Here is a 21313-nt window from a genome sequence, read left to right on the forward strand (position 1 = left end):
AAAACAGAGGAGGTAAAACGTTTTCTTGCCTGGAGTAAGGTCAAACCAACCTCAGAGTAACCTCTCAACTTCAAATGTTCAACAGCCGTGCCATAAGACCAAAGCAGAGCCTTCATCTGAATAGGGCCTTGAAGGAGCAACCCCTAGTGAAGTGGCAGCCTACAGACAAACTAGATCTGCATACCACGCCTCCAGGGCCAGTCTGGCACAATCAGAATTACCAATCCTCGATGGAGGACGATTCTGGAGAGGACCCTGCCTATCATTGGCCAAGGAGGAATATGCGACTTTGGCCAGGATTGGAGAACAGCATCTAGGCCTTCTGATCCAAACTCTTCTTCTGCTGAAGAACCTGGGGACTCTAGTGTTGCAATAAGAAGCCATAAGATCCAGAATTGGGGTACCCCACTTCTGAGTGATCAGGTGGAAGACTTCCAGTGACGGCTCCCAGTCCCTTGGGTCCTAGGAGTTCCTGTTGAGGCTGTCTACTTGAATATTCAATGTTTCCGAAATGTAGGCTGCCGAGATGTTCTGCAAGCGAGTCTCTACCCAGCGAATGAGTGGCGAGCCTCCATTGCTACAAAAGTACTGCGAGTGCCTCCTTGCCTGTTTACATAAGCCATTGTCATCATATCTGCAAGAACGCGAACTAGCTTGCCCTGTAGAATATGTTGCAAGGCCATAACAGCATTGCAAACTGCGCTTACACCAAATGGGCCACAACAACTCCATTTCACTCCATCGACCTTGAGCGTTGTGCTGTGTGTCCCCTATCCTGACAGGCTGGCATCAGACTACCAAGATCCAGGATAGAGCAGCCAGAAACATGCTGTGGAGGGAACTGTTGGACTGAAGCCACATACTGCTCTGTGCCTGAGAAGTCCACAATAGCCAAAGACCATAGTTCCGAGTCACCAGCAACCACCAGTTCAACAGGGATTGCTGAAGTGAACGCATGCAAGCTCTGGCCCACAGCACCACATCCAACATCGCTGCCATGGAGCCCAGAACCTCCCCCATGTGCAACGACTCATTTGCATCAAGAGGTGAATCTGGTTCTGCAGTTTGATCCTTCTTTAATCCGGTAAAATACATTGCATTGAGCCATGTCGAAAAACTCCCAGATAGTCCAGAATTGTAGTGGAACTAGGTGACTTTTGGTGAAGTTGATTACCCAACCTAGGGACTGCAAGAGGGAAATCATCCTGGCAGTGGTTTGAAGACTCTGAGCTGAAGAAGCCCTGAACAGCCAGTCATCTAAAATAGGGACGCACTCTGATCTCTTCCTTTTTCAGAAATGCTGCTACCACCATGACCTTGAAAAAGGTTCTGGGAGCTGTCACAAGGCCAAATAGCATTGCCTGGAACTGAAAGTGCTGACCCAAAAATCAAAAACCTGAGGAAACCCTACTGAGGCTGCCAAATGGGAACGTGCAAGTATGCTTCCTTAGATTCTGTGCAGTGAGATACTCCCCAGACTGAACCACCGCCATAACCAAAGGTAATGTCTCCATTCAAAAATGCAAGACTAAGGAAGGGGCAGAACTCATTACAGAAAAGAAGAGGGGGAAAAGGAAAAAAAAGACAGCAAAGTGAAAGCTCCGAGGGCACCTCGGGTAATCGGTGTGGATTGCAGACGTTGACCACAAAGACAAGTCTGAAGGTTTTTCAAGAGGGAAATCAAGATGTACTGAGGGTCAAAAGTGCTGGAGATGTTGGTAGAAGGTTGCCAGATTGAGAAAACAATGCTTACTTTGCTTCACACCATCCTCTTCCACTGGAGCACTTCAAAATTCTACCAGAAGGGACCTATTCTATTGGAACAGTGGTTAATACAATGCATGGATTGAGACTTCGAGTTTACTTATGGCAGAGTGTCAGATGATGAACTTGACAACACTTAATGGCTACGGGAGATTCCAACATAATTTCCTAGCTGTGTAAACTACACTGGCTCCCAATCAAAGAACGCATTGCTTTTAAAATCTGCACTATGGTTCACAAAATTATCTGTGAAGCTCCGGGATACATGACAGACTTGAATCGACCTACCAACTAGAAACACATCCGAATCAACACGAACGTATCTAAATCTGCACTACCCAAGCTGCAAAAGACTCAAATACAAATCAACTTACGCATCCAGTTTTTCCTACATAAGCATACAACTGTGGAACGCATTACCAAAAGCCTTCAAAGCTACGAACGACCACCTAAACTTCCAGAAAACACTAAAAACTAACCTATTTAAAAAGGCATACCCTACCGATCCAACATAAATGCCTAATCTTTGCAACACAACAAAACTAAAGAACGTAATGAACATAACACAACATCACTTTGTATTTGTTTACACAGGAGTCTGTAACGCCTCTCCGGTACTATGTAAGCCACATTGAGCCTACAAATAGGTGGGATATAAATGTAACAAATAAACAAATAAATTGTAACACTTAATGTACAAACATGTTTATGAAGTGAACCCAAAACAGAATGTAAACTAATATAAATTGGAAAGGGCCAAGAACAGCACTTCACTTAGATGAAGAAGAAATGTAGCATGAAAACGACTCCTAAATTCATAAGCTAAACATTTAGAAGGAAGATGAATTTGGCATTCAATAGTCATGTGGGTAGTTATCCAGAAATCTAGTATGTTTATACCAGAACATATTTGTATTGTATTTTAGCAGTAGCTACATTGTTCTGCAACAGATAGAGGTAGAGCTTGAAAGAGACCATCCTCCGCCTGCTGGAGATAGAAAGCATTAAACTGAACTCTCTTACGGGACGGTATGTTCCTTGGCCAGTTAGTGTATCTTTATCTCCACCTGCTGGTAGACAGTTATAACCCACAAGTCTCTGGATTCATCGTCTGCTGATGACAAGAAAAGGTTTAACATTTCCTAAAGGAAAAGTAAGATGAAATGCTCTGTTGTATCCTCAAATCAATTTCAACTGCAACTGTTCCTGATGCTTCTAACATCCTCAAAAAACCTTCACCAGACCCTACTTTCCCTATCATCCCACCTCCCTTTTCCCTTTCACATACAAACTACTTGAACATGCTTTTCACTGTGCTCAAGCTATTCTTGATCCATTACATTCTGGCTTTCACCCTCTACATTCTACAGAAACATCCCTTGCCAAAGTCTTCAGTGAGCTGTTCTTTACTCAATCCTCACCCTTCTTGATCATCTGCTGCTTTCCATACTCTATCAGCACCTTCTCCTTCATATGGTGTCCTCACTTGGATTTCAGAGTTCTATTCTGTCTCGATTTTCTGTTCTCTCCCATTGCACTTTTAATTTATGCTCCGGTGGAGCCTCTTCTACTGCTATCCCACCAACAGTCAGGGCTCTGGGTCTTGGGACCTCTTCTTCTCTTGCTCTATACTTGCTTCCTTGGTACTCTGATCTCCTCCCATCATTCTCAGTGTCTTCTTTATACAGAACCTCTCTCTCTAACCCAAAAATTTCACAAGGAATCCAGGCCCAAGACACAGCCAGCTTGTCTGACATTGCTGCCTGGATCTACCACAACCATTGAGACTAATCACAGCCAAGAACGAGCTTCTTATCTTTCCCTCTAAACCACTATTCTCTATTTCTGTGCATAACACTATCGTCCTGCCTATTGCCTCAGCTCGTGTTCATCTTTGACTCCTCTCTCCTTTGTCTGCACACATACAAAAAGACTTAAAACTGTGCACTTTGGCTTTTGTCTGGTTCTGGGTTCCTTTCTTTGGTCCCGGGTCCACTTCCCAGGGGCAGTGGAGTTTTGTAGCACAATAATATAGCACGTGTGGAATCCTCATTTGGGTCCGCGGTCCTTTCAACTGGACTGTCATCTGCATCCCCCCCCCCCCCGTTTGATACTGCTTTGCTACTTCCCACATCTCTGGATTTATCTACTGCTGCAAGGTTTTGTGGGAGGTTGATTTCTTTTAACCTTTGCCTTTCAGGTTAAGTGTTAAATTCTGCACTTCTACTGGGATTGAATCTCTGAGTCTGGTATGACTCCCTTCAGTTTAGTTTCTCTATCTCCACCTGCTGGTAGATGGATACAACCCACCAGTTTCTAGATTCATCTGCTGCAGGGGCTAAGGAATTTTTTTATTATTATGAACATTACCACAGCACTAATAGTTTAGATCTATAGTAGGAACGAGATCCTACAGCAAAAGCAGTAGGCTAAACCTTGCTAAAAGCTTAAGGTTACTGATCTTACCCAGAAGCCCCAGTCCTTGCCTCTGCTACCCGGCTGGCTTTCCGCCTCAGCTAAGGTACCCTTCCCTCCAGCAGAAATCATTACACAGAGCTTAGAGGCAGATGCACTAAAGCTTAATGAGCCTTTAATGACCCTCCAACGAGGAAAATTTGATCCGTTGCATGCAAAGGGCTTTTACCGAGGAAGCCAGCAGCTAACGAAAACGGAATGGAGATGAGCAATTAGTGTGAAAACCCCATTGAAACGACATGCACTAACCTTTTCCGATTGCCTTTACGCAGGAAAAAGGCAGGAAATCTAACGAGAGGTCTGGACCTCTCGTTAGGACAGCTCTGTGCCAGGAAAAATAGAAAAGTGAAAAAACAAAAACTGTGACCAATCCCAGCGCATTAGCAGAGCTAATAGCGCTGTGATTGGTCAAAAGGAAACTGAAAGGCACAATCCATAAACAGAAGCCTCTACAAGCCCCAAGGAGTTCAAAAATATTTTTTTTCTAGGCATGCATCTGAACTGTTCTGTGTTGTGATTTTTTTACATTTTGCCCAGCCCAAACGGGTCGCTAGAGCCCGACTCAGATCTAACACAGAAGTGTCTCCCCTCAGCTCCGCCTCCCGACATCCTCCGCCCTGTGCCCCGCCCCCTCTTGGGGTCGTCGCCGCCATTCCCCTCCTCCATCGGGCCCCCCTCCCTCTTACCGGGCCCGTGCAGCGCCTCTCTCCTCTGTCCAAAGGCGCTGCACGGGCAAGAAGAAAGCTGATGCCTGCCTTCGCACAGCTTCGGTCACGCGTCTCTCTCCTCCTGCGCCCGCCCCTGTCTGACGTCAGTAACTGACGTCAGTAACCTACGTAGGTTACTGACGTCAGACAGGGGCGGGCGCAGGAGGAGAGAGACGCGTGACCGAAGCTGTGCGAAGGCAGGCATCAGCTTTCTTCTTGCCCGTGCAGCGCCTTTGGACAGAGGAGAGAGGCGCTGCACGGGCCCGGTAAGAGGGAGGGGGGCCCGATGGAGGAGGGGAATGGCGGCGACGACCCCAAGAGGGGGCGGGGCACAGGGCGGAGGATGTCGGGAGGCGGAGCTGAGGGGAGACAGAGTAGTGAGGAAGAGAGGGGGGCCGGGGCTGCTAAAGGTACGTTTGCTTTTCTTCTTGCTTTTTAATTTAGAATGCAGGGGGAAGTGGGGCAGGGGGGAACGGCGACCACGGGTGGGGGGGGGGGGCAAGGACGGCCATATAGGACGCTCCTGACGAGCGCCTTTGCCCCCTCCCGACCCTTTTTGTTTTGATTTGGGAGCCATGTGCTTGTGTTTTGACTGTTTGTGGCATGCGCAGAGCAGCTAACATCACGCTTGGCTGCTCTGCGCATGATTTGGGGGCCGATTAACGATGTGTATTGTGATTCTTTGATACATTGTACGTTTCAATACTGATCTCAGCATGTGTGACTTTTTTTTTGGTGCATTCTTCGTTATTTTAAAATCGTTAGGGACTTTAACGATTTAGATTTTTTTACGTTTGGTTGCTGCATCTGCCTCTTAGTTAGCTCCCCCCCCCCCCCAAGGTAAAACCAACATTCTTTTCTTATCGGCCACAACATTCCAATCCAGTTTTGGATGTTTAAAAAAATGACCATCATATTTTCTGAACTTTGATACTTGGCTAAGTTCTGTCACCCAAAAACCTAAGCAAGCTAAGGGTCTCTTATTTATTTAGATTTTGCTCACACCTTTTTCAGTAGTAGCTCAAGGTGAGTTACATTCAGGTACTCTGGATATTTTTCTGTCCCAGGAGGGCTCATAATCTAAGTTTGTATCTGAGGCAATGGAGGGTTAAGTGACTTGCCCAAGATCACAAGCAGCAGCAGTGGGATTTGAACCAACCACCTCTGGATTGCAAGACTGGATTGCAAGTCAAACCTCCTTGCAGAATTAAGGTTTGAATTACGTTTATAGGTTCCAGTGAACAAATCAGTTTCACATATACTACTACTAATTTCTATAGCGGTACTAGACGTACGCAGCGCTGTACACTTGAACATGAAGAGAGTCCCTGCTCGACAGAGCTTACAATCTAATTAGGACAAACAAGAGATAAGGGAATATTAAAGTGAGGATGATAAATAAGGGTCCTGAACAAGTGAAAAAGGGCTAGGAGTTAAAAGCTGCATCAAAAAGGTGGCCTTTTAGCTTAGATTTGAGACAAAAGCCCCATTCATTTACCCTAGTTTTTATTCATTAGGAAAGCATCTAAATTAAAACAGTAGGATATTAAACTATTTAAAAAATGATTTTTAATGAACTTTGCTTATCATGAATTTGGAGCAAAGTAGTGGCTTTATGGTTAGAGCAACAGGCTAGGAACCAGAAGACCCAGTTTCAAATTTCATGGCAGTTCCTCATGGCCGCAGGCAAGTCACTTAACACTCCATCCCTCAGAAGGCAACAGCAAATGACATAAGAGTGAAGAAAACCACACTAGTTAAATCCGACTCAAGGGCACATCTACATCGGTAATTTATTTGGAAATATGTTTACTGAAAATTATACCCACAACATACGATGACTACAATTGCAAATTGTAGAGTGATATCAAAATGAAATCACCATCTACCAACAAGATATATAACTCAATTACCAATTAGTGAAAGCAAAACCCCCTCACACCCAATGCAGTACACAAAAGAACAGAATATAAAGTGAAACACGAATGCCTAAGCCATACAATATTTAAATCTGGATCAGTAATTTATAAGGGTTTACCACACATTAGGACCCTTAAAAAAATTTGTACTTCATGCTGGGAAGGCATTTTTATAATAGCAAACATTCTTAAGCAATAAATCTTTAAAAGACAAAAATCTAACTGTACATTTCAGTTTGGCTGTAACCAAAGCAGGCTAGTTCCCACACACGCAACCCTTTATCACCTTACAACAACTGTAACCTTTAACCTTAAGAAAAAAAATCACTGATACACTCCTGCCCTGTGGACATCCAGTTCAAAAACAACCTTTGATAACTTGTTATCCCTGTGAACTGTCCCCTGTCAAAGGAATTTTTTTCAGTATAACCTCACTTAGTACATAAAACAGCTAATACTACAGGTGTGGAAGGTACTCTGTGACCAAGTGTGCAATTCTAGTAGTTGTATTGGTTCAGGAGAAAAACAACCCTCTTTGTAAGCTATAATACCCTTTAAAAGGACCTATAAAGAGACAGTAGCACACATGCTATCAAGACCATTTAGAACCTTTTCAAAAGTACAACTTAGAAAGGATTATTAGAGAAAATAGAAAAAAACATTAAAGCAATGGCCATACAGCCTATTATAGAGAGATACCAGAATATACTCACACGTTCTGGGCTACTGTTAGTATAGATGACTACATATCCCTCACCTGTCACAAGATAGGCAGATTACATCTTACCTGTACATGCTGCAGAACTGTAATTCAGTCCATGCCCAAAACACATTAAAAATCCTGAAAAATGTCTTGCCCTCCTTGTAAAATGTTCCCTACCTTAGGGCTTCCCAAACCTGTCCTGGTTTTTAAGATAGCCACAATGAATATGCATAAGAGGGATCTGCATGCACATGGAATGAATATGTCATAACAAAACTCTGTAAGCCACATTGAGCCTGCAAATAGGTGGGAAAATGTGGGATACAAATCCAATAAATAATGTATAATTATTTTGGACAGCCTGAAAATCTGACAGGTCTCCAGAACAGGTTTGGAAAACCCTGCTCTACCTGATTCTTCCAGGTGCAATCCCTAAAAGGGAAAAACAAAACAAAACAAAAAAAAGCTTCTATACACAATGGTTTTGTCTTTAAAGCCAATACTGTAACTAATGGACTATACCAACACATCCCAGAAACTGGAAACTGCTGAGAAATCTGTCCATGTGCCCACAAAAAAATGAAACAGTACTCGAACACAAACAGTATTTAAGACAAAGCTCTATTACAACTGTGAGGAAGAGTGGAAATCATCTCTGATGAAAAGTTGCCACAGAATCAAAATGGGTTAGATGTTAGGTAACACACCGAACGATAACTCCACTCTCCTTTCTATCTTATATTCCATTAGAAACCGCAAAAGTTTGCTATCATTTTCAATAGCATCTGTCAATATGACGACACGCTCCGTCCAGGCATCCACTAGCTTCCGCCCACACGAGCCAGAAAGGCTCATGATGTCTCCTGTTATCAAACCTCATTGGAAGTACTACTGCAGTGGAGGCAGGACACGGCCGTAATGATACACAAATCTTTGGGTACTGGGACTGCTGTCATTCTTTGACAGGTCATGCACACTCAGATGAGAAGTGCCATCATTGTGGGGGGGCAGGATACGGCTGGTATCACAAAGATATTTAAGGCCGTGTGGTTTAGATCCAAGGTGTACACAGGATCCAAGTTTTACCCAAACCCCTTTTTTTTTTTTTTCAGCTGTAAATACTAGTCTTCAGTGTGTCACACACATGAACACTGTCAGGTGTCACAACAAAACGTTGAGAAATATTGCATTAGGCTCGAATTCGTTGCCAGAGAATGTGGTAAAAGCAGTTAGCTTAACAGGGTTTTAAAAAAAGGTTTGCAATACTTCCTAAAAGAAAAGTCCGTAAGCCATTATTAAGATGGACTTGGGGAAAATGCACTGCTTATATTTCTAGGATAAGCATAAAATCTATTTTACTGTTTTGGATCTTGCCAGGTACTTTAGTCCTGCTGGAACTGCGCAAAAAAAAAAAAAAAAAATCAAAATTCTGTGCATAAAATTTGCAAATTCTGCAAGTTTATTAGTTATAATTTAACCATTACAGCCCCCCTCCCTGTACATAATACATCCATATTTTCCTCAGTTCCCTCCCTGCACCTACACGTAGCATCCACCTTTAAAGCCCCCTTCCCTCCCTCCACTCATTCATAGCATCCATCTTTTTACAGCCTACCTCCCTCCATCCAAACACAGAGCATCCACCTTATTTACTGCCCTCCCTCCACAGCATCCACCTTTATTTTATCGCCCCTCCCTCTACCACTTTTTTTTTTTTATAGCCTCCCCCACAGCAGTCACTTTTTTTAAAGGCCCTTTACCCCACAGCAGCCACCCTCCACCCATAGCATCCACGGGGGTTTTTTTTTTTTTTTTTACACTCTCCCTATACCCATCCACATAAAATCTTTTTTTACAGCCCCCTCCCCCCATGGTAGTCATTTTTACAGCCTTCTCTCTCCCACAGCAGCCCCATTTTTTTTTTAACAGCCCCCTATGCCCCACTGCGGCCACTTTTTTTATAGCCCCTCCCCCACACATATAGCATCCTTTTTTATTTTTTTAAACAGCTCCCTCCCTGAACCCACATCTATATATTTTTTTTCACCTGCCCCTGCACTCAACCCGAGACAGAACAGGAGGAACTGCATGATAGTACCTCTTCGTGGCAAGAAAGAACCCCACTCTTTCCTGCCTCCTGCTTTGGGCCGGTGCCACCGCTTTTTCCAAATGGCCGCCAAGACTTCCTGCGACAGTCTCACAAGATTACCGCTTGAAGTCTCGGCAGCCATTTTGAAAAAGTAGCAGCACCGATCCAGAGCAGCAGTCACGGGCAGGAAAGATCGTGGTTCTTTCCTGTTCCCGAAAAGGCCTCTAGACCACCAGGGCGTACTCAGGCCCAGAGAGGGCTCACCGGGATTTAGGGGAGCGGTGGGACCAAGGCTTGGGGGAGCAGGAGAGCCAGCCAGCACCATGGGCTGGGGAGGTCAGCTAACTAACTCTCAGAGCGCAGATCTGCGCAGTCTGTGTTCCACAGTCATGCAGAATTCCCACAGGAGTAGTACTTATAACCTGGATTGGTCACTGTTAGAAACAGGATTCTGGGTTTGATGAACCTTCCGTCTGGCCCACTATGGCAACACTTATGATAACATACAAACGTTAAAAAATATACAACAAAATCTTCCCATCAGCTCAAAGAATACAAGTCTATTAGAGAGAGCTGTTCTGCTGCTTCACTAGTAAGAAACTGAAGCTTCAGGACTGCTTTTGAAACACACACTAAAAGAGCTCTCCTCTTTTCCTGATATCACCGAACAGGAAACCGTCCATCTTCTTTCCTCCTCGAAATGCACCACCTGTTCTTCTGACCCCATCCCTACCAACTTACTTAACACCATCTCTCCTACTGTCACCCCCACCATCTGCCATATCCTCAACCTCTCTCTCTCCACGGCAACTGTCCCTGACACCTTCAAGCATGCTGTAGTACACCACTCCTCAAAAAAACATCACTTGACCCTACCTGCCCCTCCAACTACCGCCCCATTTCCTCCTACCCTTCCTCTCCAAGATACTTGATTTTCTCTCCTCTCATGCCATCCTTGATCCGCTTCAATCTGGCTTTCGCCCCCTACACTCGACAGAAACGGCACTATCTAAAGTCTGCAATGACCTGTTCCTTGCCAGATCCAAAGGTCACTACTCCATCCTCATCCTCCTCGACCGATCCGCCGCTTTTGACACTGTCAATCACAATTTACTTCTTGACACACTGTCCTCTTTTGGGTTCCAGGGCTCTGTCCTCTCCTGGTTCTCCTCTTATCTCTCCCATTGTACCTTCAGAGTACACGCTCATGGATCGTCCTCCACCCCTATCCCGCTCTCTGTTGGAGTTCCTCAGGGATCTGTCCTTGGACCCCTTCTTTTTTCAATCTACACCTCTTCCCTGGGCTCCCTGATCTCATCGCATGGTTTCCACTATCATCTTTATGCTGACGACACCCAGCTTTTTCTCTCCACACCAGACATCACTGCGGAAACCCAGGCCAAAGTATCGGCCTGCTTATCCAACATTGCTGCCTGGATGTCCAACCGCCACCTGAAACTGAACATGGCCAAGACCGAACTTACTGTCTTCCCACCCAAACCCACTTCTCCTCTCCCTCCACTCTCTACCTCAGTTGATAACACCCTCATCATCTCTCATCTGCCTGCAACCTTGGTGTCATCTTCGACTCCTCCTTCTCTTTCTCTGCGCATATCCAGCAGATAACAAAGACCTGTCGCTTCTTCCTATATAACATTAGCAAAATTCGCCCTTTCCTCTCTGAGCACACCACCTGAACTCTCATCCACTCTCTCATTACCTCTCGCCTTGACTACTGCAACCTACTCCTCACTGGCCTCCCACTTAGTCATCTATCCCCCCTTCAGTCCGTTCAGAACTCTGCTGCACATCTTATCTTCCGCCTCGACAGATATACTCATATCACCCCACTCCTCAAGTCACTTCACTGGCTTCCGATCAGGTACCGCATACATTTCAAGCTTCTCCTACTAACCTACAAATGCACTCGATCTGCAGCCCCTCCTTACCTCTCTACCCTCATCTCCCCTTATGTTCCTACCCGTAACCTACGCTCCCAAGACAAATCCCTCCTTTCAGTACCCTTCTCCACCACTGCCAACTCCAGGCTCCGCCCTTTCTGCCTCGCCTCACCCCATGCTTGGAACAAACTCCCTGAGCCCATACGCCAGGCCCCCTCCCTGCCTATCTTCAAGTCCTTGCTCAAAGCCCACCTCTTCAATGTCGCTTTCGGCACCTAACCACTACACTTCTGCTCAGGAAATTTAGACTGCCCCAACTTGCCACTTTGTCCTTTAGATTGTAAGCTCCTTTGAGCAGGGACTGTCCTTCTTTGTTAATTTGTACAGTGCTGCATAACCCTAGTAGCGCTCTAGAAATGTTAAGTAGTAGTAGCTCTCACAACCCTAATTTCCTAATAAGGTTACCTTATCCACAACGTGGTTTGTAGTGCATTCAACATAAAAGCACGAGCACAATGACAAGGCTAAAATATAATGTTACAATTAAATCAGTAAAAATGCTGAAAGCGGTTAAGACTTTTATAAAACCTTCGCATCAACCTCCTACTACCAAACTGGAAAACAAAATGCCCTAGAGGGTGTTTACAGCTCATACTCGAAACAGATACCACAGACTATATTTTCATTCTGCAGCTCGATGCTTTCTAACATTATTAATACATATATATTAACCAAAAGGAAAGAAGAACATGGAAATGTGGTCTGCTCCTGAGACCTCTGGGAGTTTAGAAGACAAGCGTCGACTTGCAGAGAACAAAGACAGCTACCAAACCTGTACTACTGACTACAATTACCCCGCACCCACAAGAACAATCCTGAAAATAAATTCCTCTCCTCCCCCACCCGCCGGAAACGGGTATAAGGGGAGAGGTGCCCAAACGGCCCATGTCATGACACTTGCCAGTACCAGCCCCAGCTGCTAAGGACTCAGGCACTGAGCTCCCTGGCACCCTAGCGAGCTCTTTCTTACCTTAGGTGCCAGGAGGCGGGCAGCCACCCTACTAACGGTAAGTAGAGACATAGCGAATAAGTGAACGGCTGCTGTGGCTATAACAAGAACTGGCTAGCGGTGCCAAAGGCGGCTCTCGAGCCTGCGCGTCTCTGTGAAGACAAGGTTGAAAAGAGGACTTCCTCCGCCGGAGCGGAAACCCCACCCACCCCTCATTAGCATAACGAATAACCTCTACGCCGGCCCCGCCCCCTTAAGTGAGTTGGGTTCAAGGGATTGGTCCAGGCGAGATAGGGAAAGCGCGAATAGCAGGTGGAAAGAAGGAGCGGGGGCGACCATTGCTCGACTGAAAAGTCGTTAAACCAACCTCCTTGGAAAAGTGTCGCGTGCGTGCTTTATGCGACTTTGGTTGGCTTGCTGCGAGGGGGTGGGTGGGATGATGAGTCGAAAGGGAGCAAAGGTCACTGTTTAGCTGTTGCTCTTTGCTTCCGGAAGAGGTTGCTGGTTGCGAGAGTAACGACCTTTGGGGCTTAGGCGTGGTCGCGTCGTCATCATGCTCTTGCATGAGTTATGAGTATCCTCAATTTAGCATCGCTTACACTTTGCTGCTCCTTATATTAGCGAGAGGCCGTGCGTGTTTCCTAATAGCAAATGCTGGACTGGTTCCCTATTAGCATAACTCGCGATCTGCAGAGTTCCTAGTTCAGGGTTAAATCAAGGGCATGTTTTTTAATATATATTTGCATTATATATTATACAATTAAGTAATGCTCTAACTTTCATACTATGTGTAGCTGTTATTTCTTTCTTTTTTTTCTTTTTACATTTTATTTTTTTAACATTAATAGTTAACTGTTGAGCAACAGGGGTAGAAGAAGAGCCAGGTGCAAGATCATACAGAGAAAGTTTGGAAGGCTAGGAGAATAAATGCTTGCAATCTAAGCAATGATAGATATGCTCAACGCTAAATAAATGAAGGAATCTAGACCCGACCTCAGTAGTGACTCGTTTCACACGAGCCATTCTTGCTCATGATGACTCACCAATTTCTTCATCAATCACTATTTCACCATAACTTTAAATTCTCACAAAATTACAATTATTTAACACTTTTTTTAATTGACACTCTTCACTCCCAGTCTTTTTTTTTTTTAAATTTAATAATGGAGTATTTGCAGTCGTTGGAGCCGACTCTACCCCCAATATTGAGAAAATTCCTTGTATGTATCCAGAGAGGTGTTATTTTCATTGGGCTTAGCACCCCCAATAATTTTGAAAAGTTGGCTCCTATGTAGTGAGAAGTCGAAAGAACACCTATACAGAATTAAGGACCAGCGTTTGAAACAGTATTTAAGTGAAACATGGCCCATGTCAGCAGATGATCTTGACAGGGAGTGAAGAGTGTCAAAATAAAATAAGAGAATTTGAAGAGCGAGGAGAGATCAAACCTCCTTGGGGCAGGGGGGTGCTCGTTAGCATAATGGGAAATGGCAGCATAGAGCTTTAGCTCTGCTCTCGCCCAACGATTTTTCTTAGCATACTGCTGTTAGACTGTGAGAAGTCTTTCAGTTTGTGGATACTTTTCTTCCTTACTCATGGCTGCGCATACTCACAAAACCAAGGAATTAAATGTCAAAAACAAGAACCATATTCTCCTGGCAAAAAAACACAACTTGAAAAAAATAAATCTCTATTATGCTCGAGATACGGCAAGTAAAGGACAATATCTGAGACCAAAAAATTAGTATCAGAGATAAAAGAAGAAATCGTTAACCTTAAACAAAATTTGAACTCACGTTCAGCCAAAATGGATACCGTGGAGCAAAAGCTATATACACCTGATTAACAGCTACAAGCCATACTGCGGTTGCAGAAATCCATACATTCACTTGAGAAAGAATTGAAGATTTGAATAATCGCTCCCAACCTTCTAATTTTAGAATTTTGGGCTTACCTGAAAAATTTGATAACATTTGAAGGTACTGATATAATTTTTATTGATTGGATCCCTAAAAAAAAATTTTTTTTCAAATGTTCTTTATTAAAGTTTTATAAGTAACAATACAAAAGAAGAAAGCAATGGTAACAGTATGTGGTACATAAGAAAAGGTGTACTGATCATACCTAGAAGGTATACATTTAGAAACATTAAAGCTTACGTTTACAATACAAGTCAATAGGTTTCCAAACTTTAAGGAAATGAAGAATATTATTCTACTTCTCTGCAATTTTAGCTTCATATCCTATATAATAAAAAGCACCTCCAACGTTCTGAAGCCAAGAAAGTGAAGCCTTGAAGCATTTGTGCGCTCTGTAAGGCTCCATCTCCTGAATTGACGTCACGTAGTTCCGGGTACATCACCCACAGCACTGACCAACCGCACGACAGCAGCACAAGGCCCCGCCCCTGCCACCCTCTCAATGCCACGCCCCCCCTCCCGAGGTCGCCACCGCTCCACCCCTCCCAAACTTTCAAACACACACAAACCCTCCACCCTCTCCCCACTACAGGCCCAAATCTGACTACCGCACCCCCCCTCGAGGTCACTGCTCGCCTTCCACCGTGCCTCCCACCCAGAATTTAAAAGCCATCCCTCCGTGTTCCAGACCCCCCTCCCTCTAACTCAGTTCCAGCCACCCCCTCCCTCCCTCCCTGCGACTCAGTTCCAGCCAGACCCCTCCCTCCGACTCAGTTCCAGTCATACCTCTTCTCCCACAATAGTCCTTTGCGTGCCCCTCGGAAACAAACAGCTGTTGCTTGCTGTAGCCCTTCATATCTCTCTCTATAAGAACCCAGCAACAATTACCACATTCAATGCCCCTCACCAATCCCCATTTCGCAAGCCCGGAAATCCACCAAACACCCCCCCCCCCCCCCCCCCATTTACAAAAAAAAAAATAATAATAAGGGACAGCTGTTACAGATGAAGAGGGAGGGGGGTACCCTGGAAGGGGGTGTGGCGACGACCCTGGAACTTTGAGGGAGGGAGGGGGTACCCTCCAACTGAGAGGGGAACCCTGGAACTTGGAGGGAGAGGGGGGACCCTGGAACTGGTAGGGCACTGGAACTGGGAGGGAGGGAGGGCCCTTGGCACACACTCTCATTCTCACACACACACTCTCTCTCACAGACACACTCGCACACAGTCTCTCTCTGTCACACACACACTCACACACACACACACACACTCTCTCTCTCTCAAACATACACAATCCAAGGAAAAACCTTGCTAGCACCCGTTTCATTGGTTTCAGAAACGGGCCTTCTATCTGTCTCACACACACTCACTCTCTCTCTCACAGACACACTTTCTCTCTCTGTCACACACACACACACTCGCACATTCACTCTCTCTCACACACAGTCACTCTCACACACTCTCTCTCAAACATACACACTCCAAGGAAAACCTTGCTAGCGCCCGTTTCATTTGTGTCAGAAACGGGCCTTTTATACTAGTTTATAAATAATACAAACAGTATTCCACCAAAAAGCAAATTAAACTTTGGAATTATCTTTCCATTCTGACAATATTGTTTTAAGAACTGTAGCCATAAGGATATCAAATAAATTATTTTGTGTTGGTGATAGATAATGCTGACAAACAAGTGATCGGAAAATAATTGTACGGCAGTCTAACTGGATCTGTAAATGAAGTAGTGTAGAAATTCTATCCCACACTAGAGTCCAAAATAATTGTAAATTTGGACAGAGATAGAGCATGTGGTCAAGTGTACCCACTGCGGAATTACAGGACCAGCATAGATTAGAATTGTTATTGCTTAGTCTAGTTAGGTGGACTGGGGTCCAATTAGTTATATGCATAAGAAAATATAAAGATTGTAATATGGGTGCAGAAGCAAGTGGTCTATTAACTTTTGTCCAAAAATCAAACCATTGTTGATCAGTTAGAGCAACAGAGCAAGTGTCTGACCAATATTGTTGTAAGGATAGAGAGTTCTGGTCATGCAAAGATAAGAGTAATATTTAGAGGCTGCATTACCTTTATGTAGAGCATCAGAGAAGATATATATTCTATCTGGAGTGTCTGTTGTTAGGTTAGAAAGAGATAAAAACTTACTTAAGGTTGATTGTAATTGTAAAAAAAAAAATTCTGTATTGGGAATTGAAAATCCAGATTGTATATGTGGGAAGGATAATACACGTTGGCCATCAATTAAGCCACCTATGCAATGAACACCAAATAATATCCAAGAACGCAAAAAAAAAAAGGTAAATTAGCAATTTTGATTTTAGAATTATTCCAGATAGACATATATTTAGAGTTATATAGAGAGTTCTTTTGAGTATAGTTGTCCCGTCCGTGGCCGTGACCACCCTCAGACTTACCCTGTTTCTGGGAGTCAGTGTCTGTGCTGGCTTCTGCTTGTCTCTGTGTCTGTGCCTGTCTTAGGTTCTCTCTGGCTCTGTGTGCTGATTGCCCTACTGAACCTCACCTGTGTGGGCTATGCCTCTTCCAAGATGGCTGCCGCCTCTTCCTCCTTGCCAGTTTCCAAGATGGCTCCCGCTGTTCCTTGCTATGGGATGACTGCTCTGTGTGTCAAGCCTCTGTTTGGTTGCAAGGTGATTGCTACAGCTGTGGCTCTGGTGTTGATGGGCTTTATTAGTCACCTGAAGACTACAGTCCTGGCCTTTGCATCTCATCTAAAGGTCCTGGTGTATAGAGTGCTCTGTACCCGGTGTCAGTGTTTGCTCTGTGTGAGTTTCTATGTTTGTCTAGCTAGCTTAGGCACCGTGTGGCTTATAGCCTGTGTATAGCTTTGCTAGTGTTCTGTGTTTGTGTAGACTAGCTAGCTTAGGCACCGTGTGGCTTGTAGCCTGTGTATAGCTTTGCTAGTGTTCTATGTTTGTTCAGACTAGCTAGCTTAGGCACCGTGTGGCTTGTAGCCTGTGCATAGCTCTGCTAGTTCTCTGTGTTTGTTTCCAGTGTATGACTAGTTAGCTTAGGCACCGTCTGGCTTGTTGCCTGTGCATAGCTCTACTAGTTCTCTGTGTTTGTTTCCAGTGTATGACTAGTTAGCTTAGGCACCGTCTGGCTTGTTGCCTGTGCATAGCTCTACTAGTTCTCTGTGTTTGTTTCCAGTGATAGACTAGCCAGCTTAGGCACCGTGTGGCTTGTAGCCTGTGCATAGCTCTACTAGTTCACTGTGGTTGTTTAGTGTTAGACTGGCCGCCCTTGCTAGTCACTATCCCAAGACTGTGTTTGTTCCTAGTGTTAGACTGGCCGCCCTTGCTAGTCACTATCCCAAGACTGTGTTTGTTCCTAGTGTTAGACTGGCCGCCCTTGCTAGTCACTATCCCAAGACTGTGTTTGTTCCTAGTGTTAGACTGGCCGCCCTTGCTAGTCACTATCCCAAGACTGTGTTTTTTCCTAGTGTTAGACTGGCCGCCCTTGCTAGTCACTATCCCAAGACTGTGTTTGTTCCTAGTGTTCAGCTAGCCGTCCTGCTAGCCCTTCTACAGTGTTGTGTCTCCTGCTAGCCGTCCTGCTAGCCACCTCCAGAGACAGTGTTGTATCTCCTGCTAGCCGTCCTGCTAGCCCTCCTGCGGAGACAGTGACTTCTGCTAGCCGTCCTGCTAGCCACCTCCAGAGACAGTGTTGTGTCTCCTGCTAGCCGTCCTGCTAGCCACCTCCAGAGACAGTGTTGTACTTCTGCTAGCCGTCCTGCTAGCCACCTCCAGAGACAGTGTTGTGTCTCCTGCTAGCCGTCCTGCTAGCCACCTCCAGAGACAGTGTTGAATCCTGCCGACTGCCAGAACCCGGACAGACCCTGCTTGTCTGCCTTGCCTTCGCCTAGGTGCCAGGGGGCACCCCTGGACCTTCATTCCTGCTGTTCCTGTAAGTCCTACCGGCTGCCAGAACCTGAGGGCTCAACCCGAGGGGGAAGGCAGTCAAGTGTAGGTGAAGCCTAGGTCCAGGGTGTTCCAGTTTCGCGGGTTCCGCTCCAGTGTGTTCCAGTCCAGCGGGTTTCACTCCTGTATGTTCCAGTCCAGTGGGGCCACTCCAGTGTGTCCAGTCCAGCGGGCCCCACTCCAGTGCGCACCCGTCCGGTGTGTTCCAGTTCCGAGTGTTCCGGTGTAGAACTCCAGTCTGGAGTTCCGGTCCAGTCTTATCTCCTCTCTACCTGGAAGGTGATTTTGCCTAAAGGACTCACAAACCCCGCGCGCCCGGGGAAGAAGCCTGAAGGTATGCCAAGGTCCTCGAGAGCGCGGCAAGCGCGAGAGACGCGACAGGATGCAAAGGCCATGAGTTCGGCGAGACCATCGGTCCAGGTGGGCTTCATGCCCATAAGTCCATGCCCTATGGACAAGCCGAGGGGAAATTCTGATTATTTTTTTTTTGATTCCAAGGACAGTCTAGTTTCTATTTTGGATCCCTATTTAAGCCTGTGGGAATACTGAGAGGAACTTCTGTCAAATCCAGCCTTTACGGCTACTCCTGAAGCAGCAGCGGAGAGAAAGCGTGTCTACCGGAGTCTGGGCCACTATAACCCAGTTTCTGACCACTATAACCCAGTTTCTGACATGAATTCGGCCATCACGCTCTGGGAGTACCGCCTCAGACTTCGGGAAGACCCAGCTCTGTGGGATACTCCGGAGGCTAAGATCGAAAGAAGACGCCGGGAACGTTCTCCGCCCGGGTCTTTTCAACCACCTCAGCCGAGTAGCCAGCCGTACTATGGTGGGGTAGCTCTTCGTCGGGATCCTAGTCCACCGATGCTGAGTCCAGTTCGAGGAGGGTTTCCGGTGGAGCCTTGGAAGCCTTTCCGAGTGAAGCCTCCAGCCAAGCCGCTGAGGTCGGGCCGAGGGAGGCGTCGGACCAAGCCCCTGACCTCAGGTCAAGTAGCGCTGCCTCCTAAGCGCCTGAGTCCAGTCCAGGGGATGCTTCATACTGAGCCTCCAATTCCAGTCCAAGTAACGATGCCACTTAAGTCTCCGAGGCCTGTCCGAGGGAGGCTTTCGATGGAGCCTCGGATTCCTGTTCAAGCGGCGCTCCAGGTCGAGCCTCCAGTCCTTGTTCAAGTGGCACGGCCTTTGAAGTCTCCGAGTCCAGTCCGAGGGAAGCTTTCGAGGGAGCCTCAGATTCCTGTGCAAGTGGCACTTCGGGTCGAGCCTCCAGTCCACCTTCAAATGACACGCCCTTTGAAGTCTCCGAGTCCCGTCCAAGGGAAGCCTTCGATGGAGCCGCGGCTTCCTGTGCAAGTGGCGCTTCGGGTCAAGTCTCCGGTTCTTGTTCAAGGGACCCGTCCAGTCAAGCCACTGAGTCCAGTTCGAGGGGGGCTTCTAACCAAGCCTCCGGTGCCCGTCCACAGGGTGGTTCAGGTGGCACCTCCGCTTCCAGTCTGGAGGGTACCTCCAATCAAGCTTCGAAGGCCAGTTCGAGGGGCACTTCAGATCGAGCCGCCGATCCCTGTCCAAAGGGGGTGTTCGGCCAAGCCTCAGTTAAAGTTCCGTCCCTGCCAGGAGGCACAGGGCGCCTCGACTTGCAAGTCCAGTCAAGATGCTGAGTCTGGACCGAGTTGCAAGTCCAGTCAAGATGCTGAGTCTGGATCGAGTTGCAAGTCCAGTCAAGATGCTGAGTCTGGATCGAGTTGCAAGTCCAGTCAAGATGCTGAGTCTGGATCGAGTTGCAAGTCCAGTCAAGATGCTGAGTCTGGATCGAGTTGTAGTTCCAGTCAAGATGCTGAATCTGCACCGAGTGCAGAGGTCAGCCAAGATATTGAGTCTGCTCTTGAGGATGAGATGACGTTCCAAGAGGACTGTGATAGACCTTGTTTTGATTCAGCCTGGGAGAAGACCTCCGAAGCAATAGCTGAGAGAAGGTGTGTTCAACGGCTTGGGGCCCGGAGAAACCCATTTTCTGCTTTTCAGCCTGCTAGCATGCTCTGGGGATCCCAGGGCCGTCTCCTCTTGAACCCTGCTCGGCAGACGCTGCCTGAAGCTAATGTTAGAGAGACGTCCCAGTCCGGCCAGAGGGGTGCGTCCAGCCCTGCAGCTGAATCAAGACCTCAACCTCTTGGTCGGACCTGGAACTGGACACGGACTCAGCCTCCTGGCTGGAACTGGAACTCGGAACAGGCTCAGCATCTTGGTTAGAACTGGAACTTGGAAGATTCTAACCAAGATGCTGAGCCTGTTCCGAGTTCCAGTTCCAGCCAGGAGGCTGAGTCCGTGTCCAGTTCCAGGTCCGACCAAGAGGTTGAGGTCGCCCTAAGTTCCAGGGTTCGTCAGGAGGCGGACCTTATGCTGAGTTCCCGTTCCAGTCAGGCTCCTGAATCCAGTTCCAGTCAAGGGGTTGAGGCCAGTCCGGGTTCCTATCCCGGCTCCGTGTTGGATGCCAACCCGGGTGCTAGTTCCAGATCCATTTCTGTTCAGACTTCTAGCTCCTGTCAAGATGGGAATGCCACTTCGAGCCTCAGCCCAGCTTCTGATGTCAGCTGGGGTAGTGACTCCAGCCCTGTTCCTGTCATTTCATGGATTTGCCAAGAGGTTCAGGACATTGTGGGTTCCCTCAGGGGAGGGTTACTTTTGAATTGTGTTCCTCTTGATGCATCCATGTTCCTGAGGTTGCCCCGTGGTGACTCGAAGGAGCTTCCTGGTCACAAGTTCTACTTTTGTCTGCCAGTTTTGAATTTCATTGTGACTTTCAGCTCAGTGATCTATGTCTGGCTCTTGAGACCTATTAGGAAGTTTCATCATAGTTACCCCTGGATACCCGACCGC

At 46.5% G+C, this 21313-nt stretch overlaps 1 protein-coding gene across 1 annotated transcript in view; it reads right to left on the reverse strand.

Moving 5' to 3' along the window:
* Positions 1-12755, reverse strand: part of CS (citrate synthase) — a 92033-nt gene extending 79278 nt beyond the window's left edge. Inside the window, exon 1 of the mRNA XM_030196780.1 lies at positions 12589-12755. Within this exon, the coding sequence (XP_030052640.1) occupies positions 12589-12639 (51 nt within the window). The 5' untranslated portion in view covers positions 12640-12755. The remainder of the gene's footprint in view (positions 1-12588) is intronic.
* Positions 12756-21313: the final 8558 nt, after the last annotated feature.

The sequence above is a fragment of the Microcaecilia unicolor genome, chromosome 3 (assembly GCF_901765095.1).
Source record: "Microcaecilia unicolor chromosome 3, aMicUni1.1, whole genome shotgun sequence".
Classification (NCBI taxonomy): domain Eukaryota; kingdom Metazoa; phylum Chordata; class Amphibia; order Gymnophiona; family Siphonopidae; genus Microcaecilia; species Microcaecilia unicolor.